The sequence below is a fragment of the Nyctereutes procyonoides genome, unplaced genomic scaffold (genome assembly GCF_905146905.1).
Source record: "Nyctereutes procyonoides isolate TBG_1078 unplaced genomic scaffold, NYPRO_anot_genome, whole genome shotgun sequence".
In the NCBI taxonomy this organism is placed as follows: Eukaryota; Metazoa; Chordata; class Mammalia; order Carnivora; family Canidae; genus Nyctereutes; species Nyctereutes procyonoides.
In genome coordinates, this window is record NW_026575037.1 from 9,911,821 (window position 1) to 9,936,399 (window position 24,579).

General features: G+C 45.7%; 1 protein-coding gene across 1 annotated transcript in view; it reads left to right on the top strand.

Moving 5' to 3' along the window:
• The window catches only part of COLGALT2 (collagen beta(1-O)galactosyltransferase 2), a 102,278-nt gene extending 82,848 nt beyond the window's left edge, over window positions 1-19,430 (top strand). The window contains exons 7-12 of the mRNA XM_055319109.1: window positions 1,753-1,829; window positions 5,832-5,938; window positions 8,601-8,733; window positions 9,842-9,969; window positions 13,362-13,568; window positions 15,408-19,430. Of these exons, the coding sequence (XP_055175084.1) occupies window positions 1,753-1,829; window positions 5,832-5,938; window positions 8,601-8,733; window positions 9,842-9,969; window positions 13,362-13,568; window positions 15,408-15,684 (929 nt within the window). The 3' untranslated portion in view covers window positions 15,685-19,430. The remainder of the gene's footprint in view (window positions 1-1,752; window positions 1,830-5,831; window positions 5,939-8,600; window positions 8,734-9,841; window positions 9,970-13,361; window positions 13,569-15,407) is intronic.
• Window positions 19,431-24,579: the final 5,149 nt, after the last annotated feature.

Sequence of the window (24,579 nt, forward strand, 5' to 3'; positions counted from 1 at the left end):
CCAACAGCGTGAAAAGGGTAACTCAAAATATAACCCCCTCCCAGCCCCAAGACCCAACGAGGGAGAGCCAGACAGCTCCTCAAACAACATTGTGAACAAAAAGGAGTTTGTATGTTAAGTTTCTTTCTCTTAAAAGCCCGACACTGTACATGGTGGCTCCTCAATCAATATTTGTTGATTTAAAAAAATTAATGAGGAAAGGGGGAGAGCAGAAAGGAACAAAATATTCTGGGCTTCTAATGGAAACAGAAACACATGCACCGTATATTCACAGAAATGTGACCATAGGGGTCAGGGTTGAGGTAATGAGACCAACTCTTGTGTTTGACTTAGGAAACCTGTCTCACTACCTTCTAGAACTTCACATCAGTCGATTGTAAGTGAAACTGGATGTCATGGTTTCTCTTTAATATCCCAGGGAAGGGTAAGTTAAACAAATAATACTCTTTCGACAGTATCTCAGAAGGATGAAGAGGTTGTGCTGGGATATCCAGTAGTGACTCACAGGCTTCATACAGCAATGGAGTATTTCTTGCTATGCAAAGTCCGCAGTGGTCTTGGCGTCCTTCCGGGCAGCTGTCCTCCATGTGTTGGCACATCATTCTAGGCTGCTTCAAATGTGTGGCTTCTCCGTTATCAACATCTGCTACTGTGACCATTGTGGTGGGCCAGGGCAGAGGTGGAAAGAGGGCTTGGAGAGCTGAGAAGCAGCAGTTCACAAGGCCATGACCAACTTTAAGGGTGAGGAAGTGATTCCTCTCATCTGCCTGGAACAGGAGAGTTGGGTACTGCTGAATAATAGTGATGGCCATCACCACCAGTTCCTCAAACCACCCGAGCGACCAGCTCTCACTGTGTTTTCTTTGTATTACCCCTTTAAGGAAAATCAAATGAGTATTTCGGATTTGCAATTCCAGAAATCTTCAAGACCTTTCCAGATTCTCCACTCAGCATTGCTACCGAACTTTCAAATGTATAGTTTGTAGTGAAAACTTTTTTTGGAGTATCAAATAAATAAATCTTTTATTGCTTAAGATGCAGTGTCCCTCCCACCTGGAAATTTACCTGTTAGCCCTGTCCCAAGTTTTGGGATGCGGGCTGGCCCTCAAAGGCGAGTTCCTGTTAAAATAAAGGACCTTTTGCATACCTGGAGCTAAATCTGCCTGGATGGGATAAAAATAGTCCCAGACTAGTCCCCTTTAAAATATACAGAGAACACATTATTTAGAAGAAGTCTGGCCTACTTTCGAGGTCTTTCATTATAAGCCACAGCAAGTAACAGCTTAAAAGTTACTGAGTTTTTACTGTGTCGCTTTACTGTGGTGAGTGCTTTACATGCACGTCTCATTTAAATTTCACAGCACCCTAAGAGATATGCTTTTATTATCCTGATTTTCCACGTGGAGAAATAGGCTTGGAGAAGTCACTTAACTCTTCCAGACCTTCACAGATCAAGTTCAGACCCAGATCATCTGACACCAGAGCCTTCACTCTTACCCATTTACCCTAGACTGACTCCCATCACCTGTGGAGATAAGTCTTAAGGGAAATGGAGCAAATATTGCAGTCTGTGTCTAAGTGTTCTGGAAACCATCAGGGTTCTTGTGTAGCTGCTCAGTCCTGGAGCACTGCTGAGCAGTTAACCCCTGCCTCAGATATCCAGGTTGTGCTCCTAGACAGCTGTGTGGATGGAGTTCTGTTCACTGAGTCTTTCACTAACAAAGCACTCTGTGTGTTTCTTGTGTCTTCCAGTTGACGGTCCTCCAGTGGAACCCTCTCAGTTTGTTTCAAGTGTCCCAAAATATCCAGACAAGATGGGATTTGACGAGGTAGGAAAGATGTCTGTGTGCACATGTGCACACAGGTACATGTGTATGGTATGGTTACATGTTTGTATTGGAGTGCAAGCTTGATCATACATCTGAGAGCCAGCAAAACTGGCTTGGCTGCTAAAAAGGCACTGAGGTCTTGGCAAAATGACCTGGTATTTGTTGTGTCTCAGCTTTCTTACCTTAAAAAAGGAGCATTTGGGACCTGTCTGGCTTCGTCAGTGCAACATACAACTCTTGGACTCAGGGTTGTGAGTTCAAGCCTACAAAAGAAAGGAAGGAAGGAAAGAAAGAGAGAGAGAAACTGATGTAATATTGTGTTTCAACTATAAAAAAGTTTTTTTTAAGGAGCATCATAGCAAAATCCTTAAATTAGAAAGAAGTTACTATTTAATCATGAGTGAATTTTATATATTCTAGGAGCAGCTATTGCTATATTTTGTAAACCTTTTTATCAAGATTCAAGGGTAAGGAGGATATGTGTTTTGAGGATTGGAGGACCTTAACTTTTTTCCAAGTGGATAGAAACGATTCTGGAATGGCCAGTGCTTTATTTTCTCTGTGCTTTTCTTCCATGGAAAAATGTTGAGGACAGGGTTGAGAGGAAAAAGAAAAAGGAAAAAAGAAACCTGTTGTAAAATTCTGCCTTTCAGTGGGCAAGAATTTCATAATAGCACTCCGAGGGCCATATTTATTATAAAGTTTTGATTGCATGAAGAAGGAAGCAAGATTATAAAGAATACCTCTCTTGGTATTACACACAACAGCTCCTTGGGAATACCCCAAGTATGACTCCAAGTCACTGAATCTTTTGTGGGTCTCTCACGTCATATAGCTCAATTGAAAGAAAAGGCTTTATCATTTTGTGCTATATAATACATGTCCATGAAGTACAGCCATCTAAAGCTGTTGGCATGGGCATTAGTATTTCTTTTATAAAATTGACATGGATCTGGGCTTCAGTAATGGGAAAAAGCATTTCATGAATGTTAAGTAGAAAAGAGTTAGGTAGCAGCTATGATGCTGTTTCCACAGAGAGCAGAAGGAGAAGAGATGATTTTCATGTGGGGAGAGGAATTAGAATCAAGTGCAAATAATTTTTAAAAAACAATTGAGGCTGCAGAAAAGTCTGGTCCACATCACTCCCTGTACCAGCTTCCACTTCTTACTAGAACTGTCCTTCCCTGCAACCCTCATCATCTCTAGGTGAAAGAACCCAAGTGTCTTTACCTACATTCATTCTTCTGTTTAAATACATTCCTATGAGAACCAAACTGAAGGAAATCTAATGAGACAAAACCAGGGTCTTCTCTCTCTATTCCTCCCTTTGGATGTAAGGACTGGGTCACCCCTAGAAGTCTTTTGAAAAATGGCAACTGTAAGAGGTGATGCAGGTGCAGGAAACGATTACCCTGGGCTCTAGAACAGAGATACGATGGTGGAAAGGAGATTTTCAGAGGCCTTTTCAGTTCTCCCAGTACTCCATGACCTTGGTGGTGGAGTCTGGGCTGCATTTGGCTAGGTGGTTCTTTCTTGTTTGCTATTCACTAAGTATGAGCAAGCTGTCTGTGTTTTTCCTTCATGGCTACGACTTTTACTGCACTTGTCCTGGAAGAAACTGGGACTGAATTATTATTTACTAAAGTCTTCCCAGACTAGCGGTCTCTGGTTTGAGGGGACTTTTTGTTGTATTTCTGTTCGTTTTTGTTTGTTTGTTTGGGTTTGTTTTTGTTCTCCTGGAGTGACCTTGGGTAGCTCCATGTACTCAGATGAGGAAATGCCCTTTTCTTTCCATATCTTTTAAACTTGTGGGATGAAACATGGCCCATCACAGTGTGATTCTAAACAGGAAAAGCATGAAATGTAAAAGAATACAACCCATTAAGTTATGAAGTCCCAAGTAACAAGGCAAACAGAGGTACCACAGAAATTATGTTAAAAAAAATTACTCAGATAACCAAGAGAAATAATGACATCATGATGCACCGAATTCACTTTGCCCTAAATCAGGTGGATAGTTTCTTTAAAGAGGACATCTTATTTTCCCATAAGTTTCTTTGCCCAGAACTTTGTAAGTGGATTGAAATGAGAATATTTCAGAAGAAGAGTTTGAAATTTTAGTGTAATTTTTGATCCAGTAAAACATAAAACATATTGACGATTACATTCAGAATGGCTATATGAACCAAAGCTTCACCCCCAGTAAATTCTGAACCCCAGGCTGGTTATAAGACAAAGTAAGACATAGTTTCTTCTTTTTTCTGAACACAGCATGAAGCAAGTTTTATCTAAACAACATATCATAGACTTTTTATTTTTTTAAATATTTATTTACTTATGATAGAAAGAGAGAGAGAGAGAGAGAGAGAGAGAGAGAGAGAGAGAGAGAGAGGCAGAGACACACAGGCAGAGGGAGAAGCAGGCTCCATGCCGGGAGCCCGATGTGGGACTCGATCCCAGGACACCAGGATCATGCCCTGGGCCAAAGGCAGGTGCTAAACCACTGAGCCACCCAGGGATCCCTTATCATAGACTTTTAAAAAAAGATTTTATTTATTTACTCACGAGAGACACAGAGAGAGGCAGAGACCTAGGAAGAAGGAGAAACAGGCTCCCCACAGGGAGCCTGATGCAGGACTCGATCCCAGGACCTCAGGATCATGATCTGAGCTAAAGGCACATGCTCAACAACTGAGCCACCCAGGAGTCCCTATCATAGACATTTTAATCTGTGTTATACTTGGGAGAGAAGGTTGTTCAACTTCCTCTTTTACAAACAAGGGAAATGGACCCAAAGCATTCAATGTCTTCCTCAGAGTCATCTGGGTGATTAAGTCAGGATGAAGTCAGTGTCATCCAACTTATTCCTCTGGGTTTCTTATTTTTCATGCTATGTGTTATCAGTATTTCTTGCTGGCAGCTGAAGTCTCTCACTCTTGGAGGACTAGTTTAATGTTCAAAGTGAGTTTGTTACTGCTTGTAGCAAAAGGACTTCATGAATACACGTATTTACATGTGATAGCATTGATGAGTCTTTAGTTACATCTGTGACTCCTTAAATCTGAGTAGTCAGGACAGTCTCACTATCCATAACTCCCTCCAGTGGCTTCATGATATGCATGTGTTTAGGGCAGTCTTCAGGAATTTAGGGGCTAAGCTGAGGGGCTACAGATGGACCCAGCCCTAATGGGAAGAAATCTGAATGCATATTTTGGGGGACTTCAAGGATTAGTGTGATGTGGAAATGATGCCTTTTCATTTCTCTCTTCCTCAAAGGGCTACTTCCAAGAGTAGGGCCCCTTCTCTTTCCTCCTTTCAGAAAAATTTCCTTGTCTCTAGAGGAATTGAAGAATTCTGGCAACAAAGCTATTAACATTGAGATCTTGATAATTCTGTTTGGAACCTTTGGAAATGCAAGGAATGTGTTAAGACTAGATTTTTCTCATTCTTTGGATGACTTGAAGTTTATTTACAGTGGATATGAACTCTAAGAATAGCTAATATTTAGAACCCATGAGATAGGACCAGTAACACCCCAGTTTTACAGATGAGGATACTGAGGCATAGGAATTGGGCCAAGGCAAACAGTCAGTAATAGGATGTAGACCTAGGTCTGCTGATAAATCTAACACACTTGGCCAACTCTCTCCTACTTCTGAGTCTTCTATGTTTTGGGTTTAATTCATGCTTGGCCTCCTGAGAGTAACTTTTTCAACCTTCCTTATCTCAAGAACAGGGCAAACATGTCTACCAACAGGCATCAGAGAAACAAAGAGAGGGTGAAGTCACTGCAGATGGCTCAGTTTCAAAAGTAATTCTGTTTGGATAACTATCATTGGACTTGATATGGAATGTAAATAAATCTTCACCACGATTTTCCCTATTTTTTCCACTCCTTATTCTAACTAAAACTTTGGTAGTTACATTTACTTAACTTTTAAAACAGCCTAAAGTAAGACCTGAATAATCTGTGTTTCTTTTCCTTTTTTCTTCCTGTGTTAGATCTTCATGATCAACCTGAAGCGCAGAAAGGACAGGCGGGACCGGATGTTACGCACCCTGTATGAGCAGGAGATTGATGTCAAGATTGTCGAGGCCGTGGATGGAAAGTGAGTTGGGGTTTTTTCTTGAATCCTTGCAAATGTGGTTGGAGTGGGGAGGTGCCCTTTCTGACAGGGTTAGTGCTGAATGGGAGGAATCTAGTGTCATTAGAAGACAAATGCATTGTTATGATGCAGCCTACTTTGGGAAAAGCGTTATGAATCATCACAGCATTTCAATTAATTTCACCATGTAGAGTAGGCCTGAAATCCACTCACCATCCATCCATAATGAATTATGCTGAAGGCTCACAGTGGAAGTAATTTTCCTCTTTCTCTGGGGGATTTTTTACAATGGTTGTGGTAGTTACCAGCTTTCCATGGTGTATTGGAAAGAATGCAGTTAGAGTTGCATTCAGAACCTGATTTAGAGCAGTGTCCAAACTTGGGTCACCTGAGGAAAATCAATGAGGAAAAATGCATAATGATCTATATATCCTGTTGCGTGAGATCTTGCCATAGACTGCCGGGGCTAATCGTCTTTCCCAGGAATATGGCAGGAAAGTCACAAAGGGAACTTGGTTGAATTCTTCCAAGAGTTTTGTTACTGCTGTTGTTTATTAGTTTGCTTTATTTTGCTTTCCATTGCCCTTCTATTTGACACTTTATTTCAAGGTATAGATTTTTGCAAAACTTGCAGTTCCATGTTTTGTGTTAGTTTGGAATATAAAGGCTCTGAGTTTGGCTAGAAGCTATTGTGAAGCTTCTTATGCCTTTTAGAGAATTTCATCAATATTTCTCAAAATGTGGCCTGGACACCCATGTCAGAGTGACCACGATTAAGAGAGCAGCTTCCCTGAGTTCCAGCCCAGGGCTGCTGAATCATGATCTCTAGGGCTGGAGCTGGGAATCTGCATTTAAGAAGCCTCAAGGTGTTTCTTAGGTAAGGTTACCACATAAAATATAGGACACTCAGTTAAATTTATCCCAAACATTGCACGGGCTTACTTATACTAAGAAATTATTCATTATTTATATGAAATTTAAATTTGACTGAATGTTCTGTTTTACTTGCTAAATCTGGCAATCCTGTTCTTTGGTGCACTAGAGTTTGGAAACCACTGCTTCAGATACCTAGGAGCCCAAATTTTATTTATAGGCCACATGGACCAGGGGAAACAAGTTGAATTGTGAGAATTCTTAATTTGTTTATCATATAAGTCTCTTGTCAGATATATCATTTGCAAATATTTTCTCTCATGCTATGTGTTGTCTTTTCAATTCATGATGGTGTCATTACAAAACAAAAGTTTTTAATTTCGATGAAGTCCAATATATGTTTTTGTTGTTACTTGTGCTTTTGATGTCATATCTAAGAATCCATTGACAAATCCAAAGTCGCAAAGACTTATTTCTGTCTTTCTTCTAAGAGTTTTATAGTTTTACCATATATCTTTTCACATTGAATTTTTCTCCATTTTGAGTTAGTTTTTTATATGGTGTGAGGTAGGGATTCTAATTCCTTCTTTTACACATAGTTTGAGTATCTTTGTTAAGAGATTAACCATTTGTTAAAAAGACTATTCTCCCTCCAATTGAATTGTTGTCACCCTTGTCAAAATCAATTGACTACAAATAAAAGGGTTGATTTCTATACTCTCAACTCAATTCCACTGATTATGTTAATTCCTATGTCGATACCACATTGTCATGAGGACTGTACCTTTATATGTAAGGAAGTCTGAGTCCTTTAACTTTGTTATTCCTTTGCAAGATGGTTTAAGCTATTTTAGGTCCCTTGTATTTCCATATGAATTTTAACTTGTCATTTTACACAAAAAGAAAGAGAGCTGGAATATTGATAGGAATTGCATTGAATCTGTAGATCAACTAGATAGACCTATAGTGAGTCACTTCTCTCCTGCTCACAAGTTCGTCTCTGCTACTTTTATTCTTAACTTTTTTTTAAATTTAGGTTCAAAAGAAAGACACACATGTACACAGTTCTTTCCTGTCCTCATCCTCTCCAGTATTTAATGCTGTTAGCCACTTTCCTTCATTAGGAAATTACTTTTCCTTTTTTAAATATTTTATTTATTTGTTCATGAGAGAGAGGCAGAGACATAGGCAGAGGGAGAAGCAGGCTCCATGCAGGTAGCCTGATGTGAGACTCAATCTCAGAATTCCAGGATCAGGCCCTGGGCCGAAGGCAGGCACTAAACAGCTGAGCCACCCAGGGATCCCCAGGAAAATACTTTTTCAAAGCTGTCAAAAAAACAGGTGATACGGGATCCCTGGGTGGCGCAGTGGTTTGGCGCCTGCCTTTGGCCCAGGGCGTGATCCTGGAGACTCGGGATCACATCCCACGTCGGGCTCCTGGTGCATGGAGCCTGCTTCTCCCTCTGCCTCTGTCTCTACCTCTCTCTCTCTCTCTCTCTGTGTGTGTGACTATCATAAATAAATAAAAAAAATAAAAAATAAAAAAACAGGTGATATTTAGAACTACATTGGCAATTGTGAGGCGTATACCAAGTAGAAGACACCCTCTTGTCTTGCAAAACTTGCAATGCTGCCATGAGTTAACCCTGAGGAGCTCTTGAGGAGTGATAGGAAACCTGAGAAGTCTTCCCCAATGTGCAGAGGGCTCTGAGGAACATCCAGAACTCTTTCTGGCTTCTGTAGTGGGGACGTCTCAACTTCTTAATTTGCAGACATGTTCTCTGTTGTGCAGGGCACTCAACACAAGCCAGCTGAAGGCCCTGAATATTGAAATGCTACCTGGATATCGAGATCCCTACTCCTCCAGACCTCTAACTAGGGGTGAAATCGGCTGCTTTCTCAGCCACTACTCTGTCTGGAAAGAGGTAAATAATGCTTTATTTAGATATGCAGCTTTGTAATGAGGAGGATGGAGAGTGGAACTTTGTAAATGAATTAGGGCCAGATATGAAGTGAACCCGTACCTGTTCTGGAAGTATGCTTGGAAGTTTCTGTTGCTTCATGTCCCTCTGACACAAGGCCAGCAATAAACAGGGAGAGGTAGCCTTGTGGCCACTTGGGATGGTAACAGGGGAAGATCCCCATGTTCAAGAAACCATACTCCTTTTTGGTGTGTCCTTATCCTTAGTAGGAATGCCTTATATTGCGTGCATGTAGCATGTTCTCATTTATTAAATGATTTCATACAAGAAGTCACACAGAAATCATATAAAGTGGGTCAGGAGGCATAGGCCCATTTTACCCAAGAGAAAATAATTAAATATCTGTCTAGGTAAGAAGTGGCAAAACCAGGACTTGAACCCATGGCTTAGAGATCAGATATTGATGGATGGAGGTATTGGAGTTCTTGACTTGGTCAGTTCCCATAAGAAAAGAGAAAGTACCTCAAGAAGGGCCCTGTGAATGTCTTCCCACTTTGACAGAGTCTATGCCTATCTTTTTTTACCTTTAAACTCTAAATGAAATGTAATGGATACATATAAAATTAAATAGATCATAATATATAGGCCAATGGAATTTCACAAACTGAATAAACAATACAGCCATGTTAACCCACACCCAGACCAAGAAGCAGGTTACCAGCACCCTAGAAGTACCTTGTCCATATTTCCTTCTAGGGAACAGGACCCAAGGGTAACCACCATCTTGACTTCAAACAGCACAGAACAGTTTGTCTGCTTTTGTACTTCAGTTTATGTGAATGGAACCATAGGGTATTGAGGTATATCCTCTCAGTATTACATTTCTGAAATTCATCTATAACATTGCATTTAATCATAGATCATACATCCTCATTGCTGTAAACATACCCCAGTTTATCTATCCGCTCTACTGTTGGTGGCATTTGCTTAGATTCCAGTTTTGAGCTATTACATCCTATGCTACCATACTCTTGACCTTTTAATCTACGTTTATCTAATAAATAGGCATCAGACTTCTCATGGGGTCTCTTACCACTGATGACCTTTACAGGTAATTGACCGGGAGCTGGAGAAGACTCTTGTCATTGAGGACGACGTGCGCTTTGAACATCAGTTTAAGAAGAAGCTGATGAAGCTGATGGATGACATCGACCAGGCTCAGCTGGATTGGGAACTGATGTGAGTTACAAGACAAGCTTATCCCAGAGGACTGAGAGGATTCAGTCCTTTTCAAGGGGCAATGAGCCCCATCTCTCCAGCTGATAGGACGACAGCTCATGTTTCCACTTTCTGGGTTATCTCTCCATAAAATGCCCCCAGAAACAAGAAAAGAGTGGAGAACAGGCCCTGGTTTCTCCATCTATATACTCTATGGACTGAGAAGGAAACTGTGGGAGATTCTTTGTGAGACCGGGAGCCTGCTTGCTGCTCAAGTGTCTTCAGACTGAGCACCCATGTGAGAGCACAGCAGAAATCCCACTAGTGAAGCAACAGGTGCATGGAGAGGTGTGAAGAGAGAGGGGAGTGGCATTCGCTCAAGGGCAGAAGTCCTGTGTCACACTTGAGAGCAGATTTCCTCTGTAGCCTGACAGGATGGGGGCTGAGAGTGCCATTCTTGGGAAGGGGAGCGCGCAAACAATAATAACACTGAGCTGGGTTTGATGGAGGGTCAGAGGCCGTCATAGGAAAACCAGGCTTACGGGTAATGCTGGTTTCGAACTGACATTTAGTTAATGCTCTGAGAGCTGTCTCTGGGAATTAAATCTCTGTTTCTGTTTCTGTCTCTCTCTCCTCCCCCTGCCCCTCTCTTCATCTCTTTCTTCCTCTCCCTCTCTTTCATTTTCTTTTTAAACCAAATGACACTTTATCCTTCTCTCCAATGAGGCAGAAAGTTCCCAAGCATTATGTACACTTCCCAGCTGTGTGTCAAAGGCAATTTCATCAAATCAGAGCCCATTCCTTTGGAGTGGCCGCAGCAGACCAGCTGTCCCTACTCCTCCCATCCTCCTAGGGAAAGTTAACTATGGGTCCAGGTGGAATACTTGTTGTCTCAGAAAACATACCATTCTGAGCCCAAAAGAAACCTAGTAATGGCTCAACTAATCCACGGGGAATAGACCCAGAAATCAGTACTGTGTAGTAAAAAGAGACCGGCTCCCTGTCAGATATCAGCCATGTGATTAGACTCTGCACTGTCCCTCAGGATCCTTGTTTGTTCTTATAAACCTCCAGAAGTCCTACACCTCAGTCTGAGTCTATAGCTCTGCAGCCTGTGGCTACACCTCACAAGCATGGAGCCTGGAAGCCATTTTACACTCACATGACCCGCAAAGGCAACTTTGACGTAAGCCTTGGAATCAGACGACTCAACTTGGGGAGTCTAAGGCTTCTGATCGGCACATGTCCTTCTCCACTTGTGGTTTAGCTGGTGCATTTCTTGGGACAAATTACCAACACATCCAAGAAAACACAATGATTGGATAAGGATATGAATATAGGGAACGATAGGGACACAGAAACAAAAATCTTTCCTAAATTTCACGGATTGGCCAAGTCCAAATATTCCACTGATATCAATTATGTAAAGAATGACAGTGGTTTCAAATTTTTCACCTTTTCCTTTCCTTTTTTTTTTTTTTTTTTTTTTTTGAGCATGAGTGGGGATGGGGGTGGAGGGACAGAGAAGAGTCTTAAGAACAGTCTTAAGCAGACTCTATTGCTTAACACAAAGCCCGATGCAGGGCTCGATCTCATGTTCCTGAGATCATGACTTGAACCAAAATCAAGAGTGTATCGTTTAACCAACTCAGCCACCCAACTACCCTTCATGTGTCTCTTTCTAAAATTAAAGTTACCGAAGCTCAAAACATGAAAGCTGATAAACTGTCCATGCCAGCTATGTTAGATTTCTCCAGAAAAGGAAATAGTAAATAGGAAGAGTAGAACAAGCCACTGGAATCATCTAGGGCAGTGCTATCCAACAGGGATATCACATGAGCCACATATGTCATTTAAAATTTTCCAGTGATCCTATTCAAATGGTGAAAAATACATTAGGTGAATTTAATAATACATTTTATTTACTCCAACACCACTAAATATTAGTACTTTAAAGTGTAATCCATAGTTAACATGTAATCAATAATCAATCGATAGTCTATGTGGTTTTGTTTTTCTTTTTTCTTTTTTTTTTTTTAGAGGGAGAGGGGTGTGGGCAAGGGGAGGGAGAGAGAGAGAGAACCTTACGTAGGCTCCACACCCAGCATGGAGCCCAACACAGGGCTTGATCTCACAGCATTGAGATCATGACCTGAGCCAAAATCAAGTCAGACACTAAACCAACTGAGCCACCCAGGTGCCCCTACATTTTTTTCTATCCTCTCTAACATCCAGTATGTATTTTATGCTTACAACATATTTCAATCTAATCTAGATGCTAAGTTTTCAACTGCTTAAATAAACTGTAGTCCTACCGAAACTGTTTTGTTTAATGGAAAAAATATCTTACACATCTTCAGTTTTCTTTTAAAATTTCAGCTTAAACTATGTAAAATGAATCAGGACAAACTCAGTTCCGGTCACTCTAGTCACATCTCAAGTGCTCAGTGGGAGTATCTCTTCCACTTGATGGTACATGAGAGAAATTGAGACTCTGTAGTCTCAAGGGACAGTGGCTGAGAGGATCTGTGTTTGATTCCTGAGAAGGTGAACAATGACTTATTCTACAAATCCTGGGATGTTTTGACAAGAGGAATTCTTTAACTGTTGAATGAGATCATTTTAAGGCAAAATAGAGGAAGTCGGCTTTGCCTCCAGGCAGGAAGCCCTTACCTCCTCAACTTGCTCCAGGCAAGTGGAAGACAGACAAGTTCCAGACAAAAGTGAGGGATCATAGATCCATGGGTAGCCTGTGGGAACCCTGGAATGGCGGAGGGTACATCTTGTGTCCGAGGAGGACAGGACCAACCTGGGTGCTTTTCTTAGAACAAAGTGAGGGCAGAGCTTAGGTGCGCTTGAGGAAGAGAAAGCCAGGCAGGCTTTGTCACTCATTCTCCCCAGGAAGGACCCCCTTGGGGCCACTGGGTTCCTTGGTCTTTTACCACAGGCTGTTTCTCTCCCACATCCTTTTTTGTCAGCATCTGGAGGGCTGCCCCAAAGAACATCAGAAACTGAGACTCTAGAGACTTGAAAACTCAGGATCTCACATCTGGCCTTTTTTTTTTTTTTTTTTTTTTTGTCTACTTCCAACCTCTGTAAACACAGCTGGCAGTCCCTTACCATCTTTGCAAAAATGATCCAAGTGATCTTTTAGTTATAATTTGACTTCCAGGCTGGAGGCCTGTCCTAGGCAAGAGCAGTTGGGATGTTGATAAATGGAGCCAGCAAAGTGGCCCCGTTCATGGCAGGTGACAGTCATAGCGGGTGGATGGGGCGTGCTCTGTGGTGGGATACTTTGGATGTTAGACGCCGTTGGTCCAAGCTTTCAAGAACTATCTGCAGACCCATGCTCGGTTCTAACAGATGTCTAATATTCACATGGGAGTGTTTCTCCTCCGTCTGCTTCCTTTTAGCTACATCGGTAGGAAGAGGATGCAGGTGAAGGAGCCAGAGAAAGCGGTGCCCAACGTGGGAAATCTGGTCGAAGCCGACTACTCCTACTGGACTCTGGGCTATGTCATCTCTCTGGAAGGAGCACAGAAACTGGTTGGAGCCGATCCTTTTGGGAAGATGCTGCCAGTGGACGAGTTCCTGCCAATCATGTACAACAAGCATCCTGTGTGAGTCTCCCTGCACTGCCTGCCTGGCTTGGGCACCCCCCCATCCCTGCTCATATATTCTGGTACTCAGTTTCTTGGCAGTACACGATATTTTCTAAAGCTGTACTGCTTTCCTCAATGATCTTTCCAGAATCATGACTCAGAGAGCTGACCTGAGTGTAATGATTACCCCCTTGTACAGAAGAGGAAGCTGAGGCAGAAACGGTGAATCTTTCATAGGGGTCCTCCGTAATACCCAGTATGTAGTTTAACTGGACATAAGATGCTCGGTCCTCTCCTGGTTTTTAACCTTTTTTTTTTGGTAAACTTGTACACCTGGAGTTGAAAGCCATCTTCCTGAGCACCTTAAAGTTTTCAGTTCACTTCTCAGTCCACTGGGGATGCTTGTTGGCCTGGCAGGGGCCCCCCTCTTCGCAGAGCTCACAGTCAGGTCAGGAATTCAGACTTGTGAACAGTCCTCGTGATGGCTGTGATACCTGCAGTCACCAAGGTGTGTTAGAGGCTCAGGAAGGGTGGAGGTGGCCTTTGAGTGGGGCATCTCTGGAAGAAGGCAGGACGATGCTCAGGGTTCCCATAACACCGGAGCTTACTCTAAGCTAGCATTGTTCGAAGGGTATGGAGGTTGGTGGCTTACCTGTCCGTCTCCCCAGTAACCTGTGAGCCCATTGAGGCAGGAAGAGTCTCACATCCCTGTGTCCTTAGAACCTCGTCCAAACTCTACACATAATAGCTTCTCAATCAATAAATTCATTAAGGAACAGGAAACCAGGTTCTAGCCTCTGCTCCTTCTCTCAGTTGCCGGGTGATCTCCCTACTAGATGGGCTTTGTCTGAGTGGTTGAGAATTCCTGTCCTGCATCTCGGTCATTTTGTCTCCTGTCCTCAGTTGGAGCTAGCTCCTCACCCTGTTCGATACAACTGACTTTGTATCTGCGTCCTCACAGGAACATGGAGGCCAACCACCATCCTTGTAACAGAAAGGAAACTAACACAGTGCCCCTTGACGGGATGAGCGCTGGGTGTTATTCTGTATGTTGGTAAATTGAACACCAATAAAAATTAATTTATTAAAAAAAAAAAAAGAAAGGAAACTAACACCCACGGAGCACTGACTGAGCTAGGGGCGGAGCAGACCACTCGTATAATCTGCGCAGGAGCCTGGGGGAGGGAGGGGAGGCCGAGTCATTGTCCCCTTTATACCCACAGGGAGGAGGGATGCAAAGCCAAGTTGGCATGCCTCCAAGCCTACACTGTGTCACTTATCCCACCCCTGCTGCTCAGATCTCAACTAATTTATTAATCCAGGAACAGGGCATCTTCCACAAAGTGATCACATTTATCTATTGTTATGTCCCACTCAGCTTTTAGAGTAAGACCTAAAATTTATCTTTTAAACAAGTCTATCCAAATATAACAGAAATATCCTGACCTTTCTCTTTGTGTGTTTGTTTAGATCATCTAGAAGCTGTTTTTTTTTTTAAGATTTTATTTATGTATTCATGAGAGACACACAGAGAGAGGCAGAGACACAGGCAGAGGGAGAAGCAGGCTCCCCATGGAGATCCTGATGTGGGACTTGATCCCAGGACCCTGGGGTCACGACCTAAGCCGAAGGGAGACGCTCAACCACTGAGCCACCCCAGGTGCCCCTCCTCTGAAGGCTTTTAAAGAAATTTTTATTGTGTTTGTAGACTAAACTTTTCCACAAAGGACACAACTTTAAAAATAATTGAAGGCATCCATGCCAATGTAAGAGACAACCAGCAGGACCCCTCTCCTCTTTTCCTCTGTTCTCTAAATGTCCTACCCCCTCACGCACCCATATGCCTCTTGTTTGCAGAGCTGAGTACAAGGAGTATTATGAATCCAGGGACCTAAAAGCCTTCTCTGCCGAACCCTTGCTCATCTACCCCACACACTACACGGGCCAGCCGGGGTATCTGAGTGACACAGAGACCTCGACCATCTGGGACAATGAGACAGTGGCCACCGATTGGGATAGGACCCATTCCTGGAAGTCCCGGAAGCAAAGTCACATCCACCGCAATGCCAAAAACACAGAGGCCCTGCCGTCGCCAACCTCCGTGGACACTGTGCCTTCGAAGGATGAGCTATGAAGCCTCCATGGAGGGATTCACCACCCTTGATTTTTCTAACAGGCTATTCATCTGTTTGCTCCAGTTTCTTTTAGTGTCCCCCGTTATCTAATCAAAGTGGTCTACTGTGATTGAGCAAAATTAATATATTCTTGACAGGGGAGGATAAGAAGGAAACTTAACCCAAATTTCCTAGGATGGCTAGAAGATCAATTTCCTGGCAACCATCGAGACAAACCCCAATCCAGATACCTAGCCCCTCAGTGTATTATCCATATGCTACTGCTTCCCACATTAAGAATGAACAGTATGGCCCAGACACTCACCCCTGAGGAAGGTAGTCACATCTGTAAGTGGGCAGGCAAGGCAGCCGAGCCAACCGGATCACATCCATTGGTCTCATGGGCCTGTTTTCTATCATAAGTGTGACCTTGAAAACTTGTGCACCTAACAAGTTTATAGGTCAGGGGGACCAGATCATTTAAGATCAAATTAATTTGGGCTTCGGTTTAAAGGAATTCTGTGATGAGCCGAAGTGAGCTGTTCATCATAGTCCTCGTTATCCAATAGGGATGAGTATTTGGGTCTGTCTGAGACTTGGCCTTTGACTATCATGGCGATTGAAGCTCTCATCATGAGGCATCAAGTTTGCCATGTGGGTAGAGTTTAGTAGATATTTGAAGGTTTGTGTAGATATTTGAGGAAAAAAGAACTCAGACTTTGGCCTTTTACTGTGGTCACTCGAGTTCAGATGCTCTATTTATGAAGAGAAATTTAATATATAAGGGGGTTCGGGCCGGTGTCGAACTTCTGTCCCAGGGGTCACTGTGCCTCTGTGGCCTGCCACACTCTCCCCTTCACGCCTGAGGCTGGGCGTGAATTGTGAGTGTGAGTTTTATGAGTCACTGCTAAGAGGCAGAGCGCATTTTCAGGCCAGCAACTGCCCTTGCCTGGATCTTTCATTCTATTTTGAATTATTTATTCTACAAAATGTGGGGGAAATATCTGTAGGATTGGGCAGAGAAACAGATTCTTCAAGCTTTCCTAGCACCGTGGGGAGTAGTGAGTGTGAGATCTGGTTCTCTTGCATTTCCCAGCCTGGCTCTTTCAGGGAGGCCTGTTGAGTGGGAGAGTCTCACCATCTGGAAACAAATGCTCTTCCATTTCGGATGACAGACCTTGCTCAGAAATAATGGACCGATCAACTGATTGAGGCCAACAACCAGGGAAACTCTCGGAGCCAGCATCCCGGGCAGAGGACCTCTCTGCTTTCCTCATAGATTGATTTTCCGGAAGGTGCAGTGTTGGGCTACCTTCTGTGCCAATTCCACAATCTGTGATGCTCAAGATCTCTCATGATGCTTCGCCTCAGGTTTGTGTTCGCCCGCCTGCAAGCAGTAAAATTCTGCCTCCAGAAATACCCTCCCCACACACTCCTCCCCGGGCTTCATGCCTTGGAGCAGAGCTCCCGGGCAGGGTTGCTGGGTAAACCCAGCCCCGCTCCCTGGTGACACCCCCAGGCCGCAGGACAGCAAGGCCCCTCGCCTTCCACACCACACCAGCCTTGGCTTCCTTCTTGACTCACTGTCCATATTCTTCCACATTGACTGGGAGGCAGGGAGGCTGAGGAAGGGGATCTCAGCCCACTTCAGTCTTTACTGCTTAGATATACCTGTAAGAGCCTCTTTTTCTTTTCTAAAAAAAAAAAAAAAAAAAAAAAAAAAAAGAGCATCTGGGGAGCTAGTGAAAAACCCTTAGGTGATCTCCAAGGTTTCTTTGGGTATTTTGAATTTTGTTTGCATATTTGAGTGTGTGCAAGTGTGCCTGACTTTCATGATGTATTTTTTTTTAATAGGGTCGGAGGTGGTCGGGAGGTTGCGGGTGGAGAAAGATTGAATTGACTTTTGTGTGGTTTTGTTTAGTGGAGAATTTTTTTTTCCCTTTTACTGTCAGCTGGTCTGATGGGTTTATGAATTCTCATTCTTAAAAGATATTGGTCTTAAATTCTAGAATTTTAGATTAGGACTGTTCTACTGTGAATAAAGTTCTGGCTCCATTAGCCCAGCCTTTGCTTCCCCCTGCTTGGGTCTGGGATCTCAAGCAGCGCTGTTTTGTTGTGAACATTGTGCTCTGCACACCCGCGTTTGTTTTTAAAAAGCCGTCTCTTCAACAATCCAGGGGTTCCTTGACCTCATTTACTTCCTGTCTCCACTCTAGTCTTAAGTCGTGACATTTGCCCTTAGCAGTGTCAGTGGCCTTATCTCCGGCTGTGGCACCTGCTCTTTGCCTCTGGAAGTTAAACCCTGTCTGGAACCCCCACCTGGATCCATCTCTGGATCTTGGGATCCAAGGTGGGACCTTCTGGACGATGAGCTTGACTTTAGCAGTGCTGGTGCTGCTGAGCGTGGACTGAGCACCTAGGACTTGCAGAGGCCACACTGCATGGGCCCTGCTTTGGGTTCCCTGGGGCGTGCTGCAGGAACTCTGGAGGACAGGAAAGAGCCGGCATCGCAGCATCCTACACTGTCTATCGTGCTGTGTCATTTCAGGCGGAGAAATGATAAACTACTTGCCTTCTAGAGATCTTTGTGAAAAATTAAAAAAAAATAGCTCAACATTGTGATTGTTCACTGGTTCCGCCAACATTGACCACTGGCCAGTGCAGTGGAGCTTCCAGGTCTGCACTGGGCCGAGGATGTCGGAGGCCATGGGTGCTGCTCACCCCCACAGCGAACAAGAAAGGGTGGTCGCCAATCTTCCTGTCCAGTGGGAGTTGTTTTAGCCTGCTGGGTGGAGGTGGGTAAGTGGAATCATTTTCTGGGCTACGGAAAATCAGGAGCCCCAGTGGGAGGGTGGCAAGGAAAGGCCCATCTTGTATTGTTGTGCTATAGGTGAGACTCACCATTCATTGAGAGATGCTGTCCAAGACTATAGGACTGTATCCTGGGAGAAAAAAAAAAAGGAGTGAGAGAGAATCCATGTTGGCCTCTGTGACCCCTTGAATTTCAGATCAAGCCTCCCCCCAACCAGATGGGAGCATGGCCCTATTTCAGGTCCTGTGCTGGACACTAAGATGCTCAGAGGATGAGGGAAGTTCCCCACTGCTGGAGGCTCCACAGTCCAGGGGAGCAGCCATCCAAGCAGGAAGGCTTTGTTTCAGGGACAGGAACAAAATGGGCTACAGGACCTCAGAGAACCCGGTTCTGCTGAGGAAGACTGATGGGCAGCTTTGTTGGGAAGGTGGCCGGGAAGGTGACAGTTGTGTTGGCTTTGGGGACATGAATGAGCCTTCAAAAGAAGGAGGAGGGTTGAGTATGGTGGGTGGGGATGCTTTCTAGGCACTGAGAAGGGGCTGGGAAGGGGCCTGCTGGGGAGTGATGGGGGCCTGGAGGTTCTGAGAAGTCAGGGTTGTGTTGGGGTTGGTGACAGGAAACAAGATTGAGACCCGATCACAATGACAAGGTAAGTCAGCTACCCTTCCTCCCTGGGTTATCACCTGTCACGAATGAAGAGAACTTGGTTTCTGGGAGAATTCTTGGTTACTTTCCTGACAGATATGCGGAGGTTTCCAGTAAAACACTGGTGTCTAAAACAAGAGAAGTTCCCCTTCAGCTACAAACTCGAGGATCTTTTTCCCTAATGGTGAAATAAAGTGTAAAATAAAGAGAAGTCTTCCCAAAAGGCTTCTACAATGTGCTTTCGAGACATTCTCCCCCAAGTAAACAGAGTGGGAGAGAAACGATCCAGAAGTGATAGCTACGAGCGGGGCGCCGGGGAGGCTCAGTAGGCCGAGCACCCAGCTCTTGAGCTCGGCTCAGGTCTTTTTTTTTTTTTTAATTTTTTAAAAATTTTTATTTATTTATGATACAGAGAGAGAGAGAGAGGCAGAGACACAGGCAGAGGGAGAAGCAGGCTCCATGCACCGGGAGCCCGACGTGGGATTCGATCCCGGGTCTCCAGGATCGCGCCCTGGGCCAAAGGCAGGCGCCAAACCGCTGCGCCACCCAGGGATCCCCTGGCTCAGGTCTTGATCTTATGGTTGTGAGTTGGTGATGGAGCTTACCTTAAAAAAAAAAAAAAAAAGTGTTACCCATGACTGACAAGTAATCAATTCACTGAAGAGTTAACTAATGACAAAGTGAGGGTCAAAATGAGGCTAGTCATTTGATAAGAAAATAGCATGTCACGGTGACAAAGGAACCCAGGAACGGGCAGCCTTGGAAATAATCGCTATGCCCATGCTTTATGTTTGTGGGGAGGTTTGTAATTTTAGAAAGAACCTTCCCTCCCAGGATGTTCTGATTAAACGTGGTAGAGGGAGGAGGACCAGGAAGGGGCAGTGGCACATGAGGAGGCCTGTGGGTGAGCCGACTGACGACGGCCTAGAGTCAACGCAGCGCAGTGGGACAAGGATGAAGAGTCTGACTCATGGTGGCCAGGAAGTCCTTTTTGCCTCGTTGGAAAAGACAGAAGTAACGCTGGTGGGGTTTAGTGCATTATCGTAGATTACACAGAAGACGGTGCCTCCTCGTCTCAGGAGCACAGAACAAGAGGCCGTGGCTGGAATCACAGCCTGAAGAGTTGAGGCGAACTTTCAGGAAGAATTTATGGGGGATCCCTGGGTGGCGCAGCGGTTTAGCGCCTGCCTTTGGCCCAGGGTGCGATCCTGGAGACCCGGGATCGAATCCCACATCGGGCTCCCGGTGCATGGAGCCTGCTTCTCCCTCTGCCTGTGTCTCTGCCTCTCTCTCTCTCTCTGTGTGACTATCATAAATAAATAAAAATTAAAAAAAATAATTTATGGACAGAATCCTTCAACACTAAATAGGATTCCAAGGCAAGTAACTCCATTAAAATGTGCTATTGGGCTGGAGAATGGCTCCCTTCTGCTCTGTGAATTTACCTAAAATGGCCTATATTTTTGCTTCCATCCGTAGCTGTATTAATCCTTGGGATGATCTTTGCTCGGGTCGCTTGGCTGACACCAGCTGGGCCGCGCCAGCCCAAAGCCACCCTCCCATCTGCCCGCAAAGAGGGTGGAAAGAATGAAGGATCACCTCTGCACATTGGTTTCTCTTTACTTTTAATTTGCTAGGTTTGTTTTTATGTCCCTCCCTGTAGTTTCTCCGGCTCGGCTGCCCCTAGAACGGGCGTTTTAATAAAATCTCACGTTGGAGTAATTCCAAGGCCTGCAGAGCTGACTCGCAGCCCCGCCGCCGCCGCGGGTCCAGAGGCGGCTCCTCTGGGGTGGCCCGTCCTGGCGGAGGCTGGTCACACGCTGGGAGACTTGGATCAGAGTGCGGTGGCCGCGCACTGAGGTCTTCCGAAGAGCTCAGAAAATAACGGCAAAGCGTCCTCTCCCAAAAGAGCCCCGGCAGTTTAGGGAGGCCCCCCATGCGCCACCCCGGGCAGGAGTTGAGGTGTCTAAGTGTTGATGGTGTGACCTGCAGAGTCTCGGCTGCTTTGAAGACCGCTGGCCCTTAGGGACACCCGGGGGGCTCAGCAGTCAAGCGCCGGCCTTCGACCCGGGGCGGGATCCTAGAGACCCGGGATCGAGTCCCCCGTCGGGCTCCCTGCGTGGAGCCTGCTTCTCCCTCTGCCTGTGTCTCGGCCTCTCTCTCTGTGTCTCATGAATGAATAAATAAAATCTTAAGAAAAAAAACAAACCCACCGGTCTTGATGTGAAGACTTGCGGGGGCTATTATGTCCAGGCTGGGCCCAGGGAGGAAGCGAGTGTGGGGGACAGGGAGTTTGAGGGGAGAGGGAAGAGGGGCCTCCAGGGCGGCTCCCAGAGCCCAGGCGGGAAGTGCAAGGACAGAGCAACTGAGGCTAAGTCCAGGCCGGGAGGGAAAGTGAGGCTGGAGGCCCTGCCAGAGAGAGGAGGGAGAGGCCCAGACGGAGAAACCAGACAAGGGGGCTTGGGGGTGGCAGCCGGGCTGCAGGGGTCGGGCGCCTGTGGGACGGCAGCACCTCGCCAGGTGCATGACCGGGGCCATGGGTGCGGGGGAGAGCGGGCCCAGGTGAGCACAGAGGAGGGAGCAGGGGAGAGGGCCTGCTGGGGGGACACTGCCCCGACGGCAGAGGCAATCAGGGGAGCCCCCCCGCCCCGTGTGCTGGCCCAGCTCCTTCCCGGAGGGGGGTGCCCTCTGTTCAGACAGGGCCCCTTCACCCCGGCTGCTCCGTCGGAAGCCCGGCCTGCGGGGGGGCAAGGCCAGGGGCCCACCGCCTGCGCCCGAGCTGCTGGGCCGCGGCCGAGGGTGACGCTGCCGGGTGGCCTCCCCCGGGGGCCCTGCGGCCCTGCCCGTGGCTGCTGACCCGGCCTGCGCCTGCGATGGAAGGCTGCCCCGCCGGCCCGGGCTCCTCCCAGGCCCCACTTCCCAGATGAGGCAGCAGCTAAAGAAGTGACCCAGGTGGTGAGGGGCCTGGGCGCGCTCTCTCCAGCTCCACGCAACGCTTCACACGCGGGTGTGCCCCGTTCTCACTAACACCCCACGCGCCCACCTCGGTCTCTCTCTCACACAGAGCCCAGCGTGCAAAGGAGCTTGCACTACCGGCCCCAAGGCTAACGTCCCACCTGCGAAATACCATGTGTGATTAGTGGCCAAACCGAGTCCTTGGGTGCCTGGGTGTCAGCGTATAAACGAGGGTCACAGATCCACGTCTGGGGGCGAGCTAACGGTCTCAGTTAGGAAGCTTCTCTCATTCTGAAAATGGTACCTTGCTTTCTTTTCTTTAAATGGCTGCAGCAATCCAGAAAGTTTATTCGCTTTTTAAAAATTAGATTTATTGGTACCCTTTGTGTGGGAACTTGGAACTGTGCCACAAATGGTTGCTTTGCACTTAAACAGTGGTGGGAATAAAAATGATTGCTTCTGGGAAGCCTGAGATAAAGGCCTTGGGGACTGAGAGCTGGCTTACAGGGAGGCTGAGCCCGGTTCTGGTGCCCCTGGATGGCACCCAAGCCTGGGTCACGTCCACTCCTCCTGCAACTCCATGTCCAGTTGGTGCTCTTTGCAGGAGACTCTTCCCTAGCTGCCACCTGAGCCCCCAGTTGGGGGGGGGGTGTTATAGGAGAGCAAGTTCATGGACCAGAAATGGATTCCAGTCCTAGCTGGGGATCTAACTCACTAGGTCATCCTGATCCTTATGGCTTTGCTTCCTCATCTGTGAAATGGGGTAATGCCCAGGAAAACAGGTAGCAGTGCTCGGACCCGCAGCAGGACATTCCCTGGAGACTTCAAAGAAATGACCAGATGCCCATTGAACCAAGACGGCTTGTGTGAATTCTCATCATCAGAAGGCTGGGGATGGAGCCAACAGACCCCAGGCATTCTCTCCTGTTCCATGTGGAGGAATATATGTCAAGAGAGCTTCCTGGATTCGGTGCCCAGCCCAGTGTGACATGTACACAGTGGGGTTCTGATAATTTAGAGCTTTGCCCCTAATCTTGGGCTACTGACTTGACCGCTCCGGGCCTCAGCCCTATATAGTAATCTGAGAGGATTGACTGCATCTGTAAGATGGCTTCCAACGCTTAAGAAAATGTGCAATTCACTGGATTCCTCAGACTGTTAGCTAAGTGAATTGCTTCCCCAGTTTTCTGGGTAGGGGTCCTGAGAAACCACACCAAATCCTAGATTTCAAAATCTGAGGCTACAAGAATTAAATTTGCCGGGCTTCCATTTCATCTCATGATTTACGTGCCAGCACTTCAAATTTCCTAGATTTTTCTTTTAACTTGACATACAACATCTGAAAAATAGATCCTACTTTTGTCAAAGTAGGGACCACCATTAGAAGCATGTAAATTGGTGGTTGTGGCGGCTAAAAGCTAAACATAAATTTATTAAGTCCAATTCTAGACAGAATTAAATTACTCTTTCTGGTATTTTCTCCTTGGAGCACCTCCCTCTCATTAGCCCTTCCTTGGCTCTGTTCAGCCCCATCTCAGGTTCTCACTGCCGTGTGTTCCAAACACAAACTTGTTCATTGAAGAAAGAACAAATCCATGCACCCTACTAAGGACACACAACTCCTTTGTGGCAGAGATGGTTAATGCTCCCCATCCACTCCGGGTGTTCTCCTATACCCCCCCACCCCACTCCCCTGCATTTACACGAGGGCCATGGACTGGCAAGGGCACGGCGAATGGGAGCAGCACTGTGACCTGGGTCTGGGCAGTTAGGAACAGTGTGAGTTCCTCCCATCATGACTGTGTCTTGAAGGAAAGGCCCTGAGATGGGAGACACTGCCCGGGTCCTGGAGCCACAGTAGGGGGAACGTCCCTAAGGAGGGCTGCCCGATTTGCATCACACCATCACACGACAAAACATGAAACTGTCTTAAGTTACTGAGGTTTCATGGTTTGTTTCTTCGGCTTAACTGAACCTAGCCTAACCCATCCCTGCCAGAGGTATTCTGTTCCAAGAGAGATTCTAGGGGCAATAGCAAAGCAAAACACGGTGCAAATAACTTCTCATAGTGGAACTGGGGATAGCTGTTGTAACCAGTGGCAACTACTGCAGCAGCATCTGTAGAACAAGAGGATTGGCATCCAGGCAGCTTCCTGCCACCACTGGTATCAGGACATGGAGCGATACCATCTGCCTCCTCATGGTCTTGTGCTGCGTGATGGATTTGAAAAGATTCCAAAGGAAGTTTTAAGACATATTTCTTAGGGCAGAAAGTAACCAAGTCCAGCTTCTAGACAGAGGCAAAAATAAGGGGACCAGTTTTCTAGAATGATCTTGAAAAAATCGTCACCTAGTGCCACACATAGAAATCTCTTTTCTTTTTCTTGTCCTGCCCCCATATTATCAATTAGTTTTTAAAGATTTTATTTATTTATGAGAGACACAGAGGAAGAAGCAGAGACATAGGCAGAAGCAGCAGGCTCCCTGCGGGGACCCTGATGCA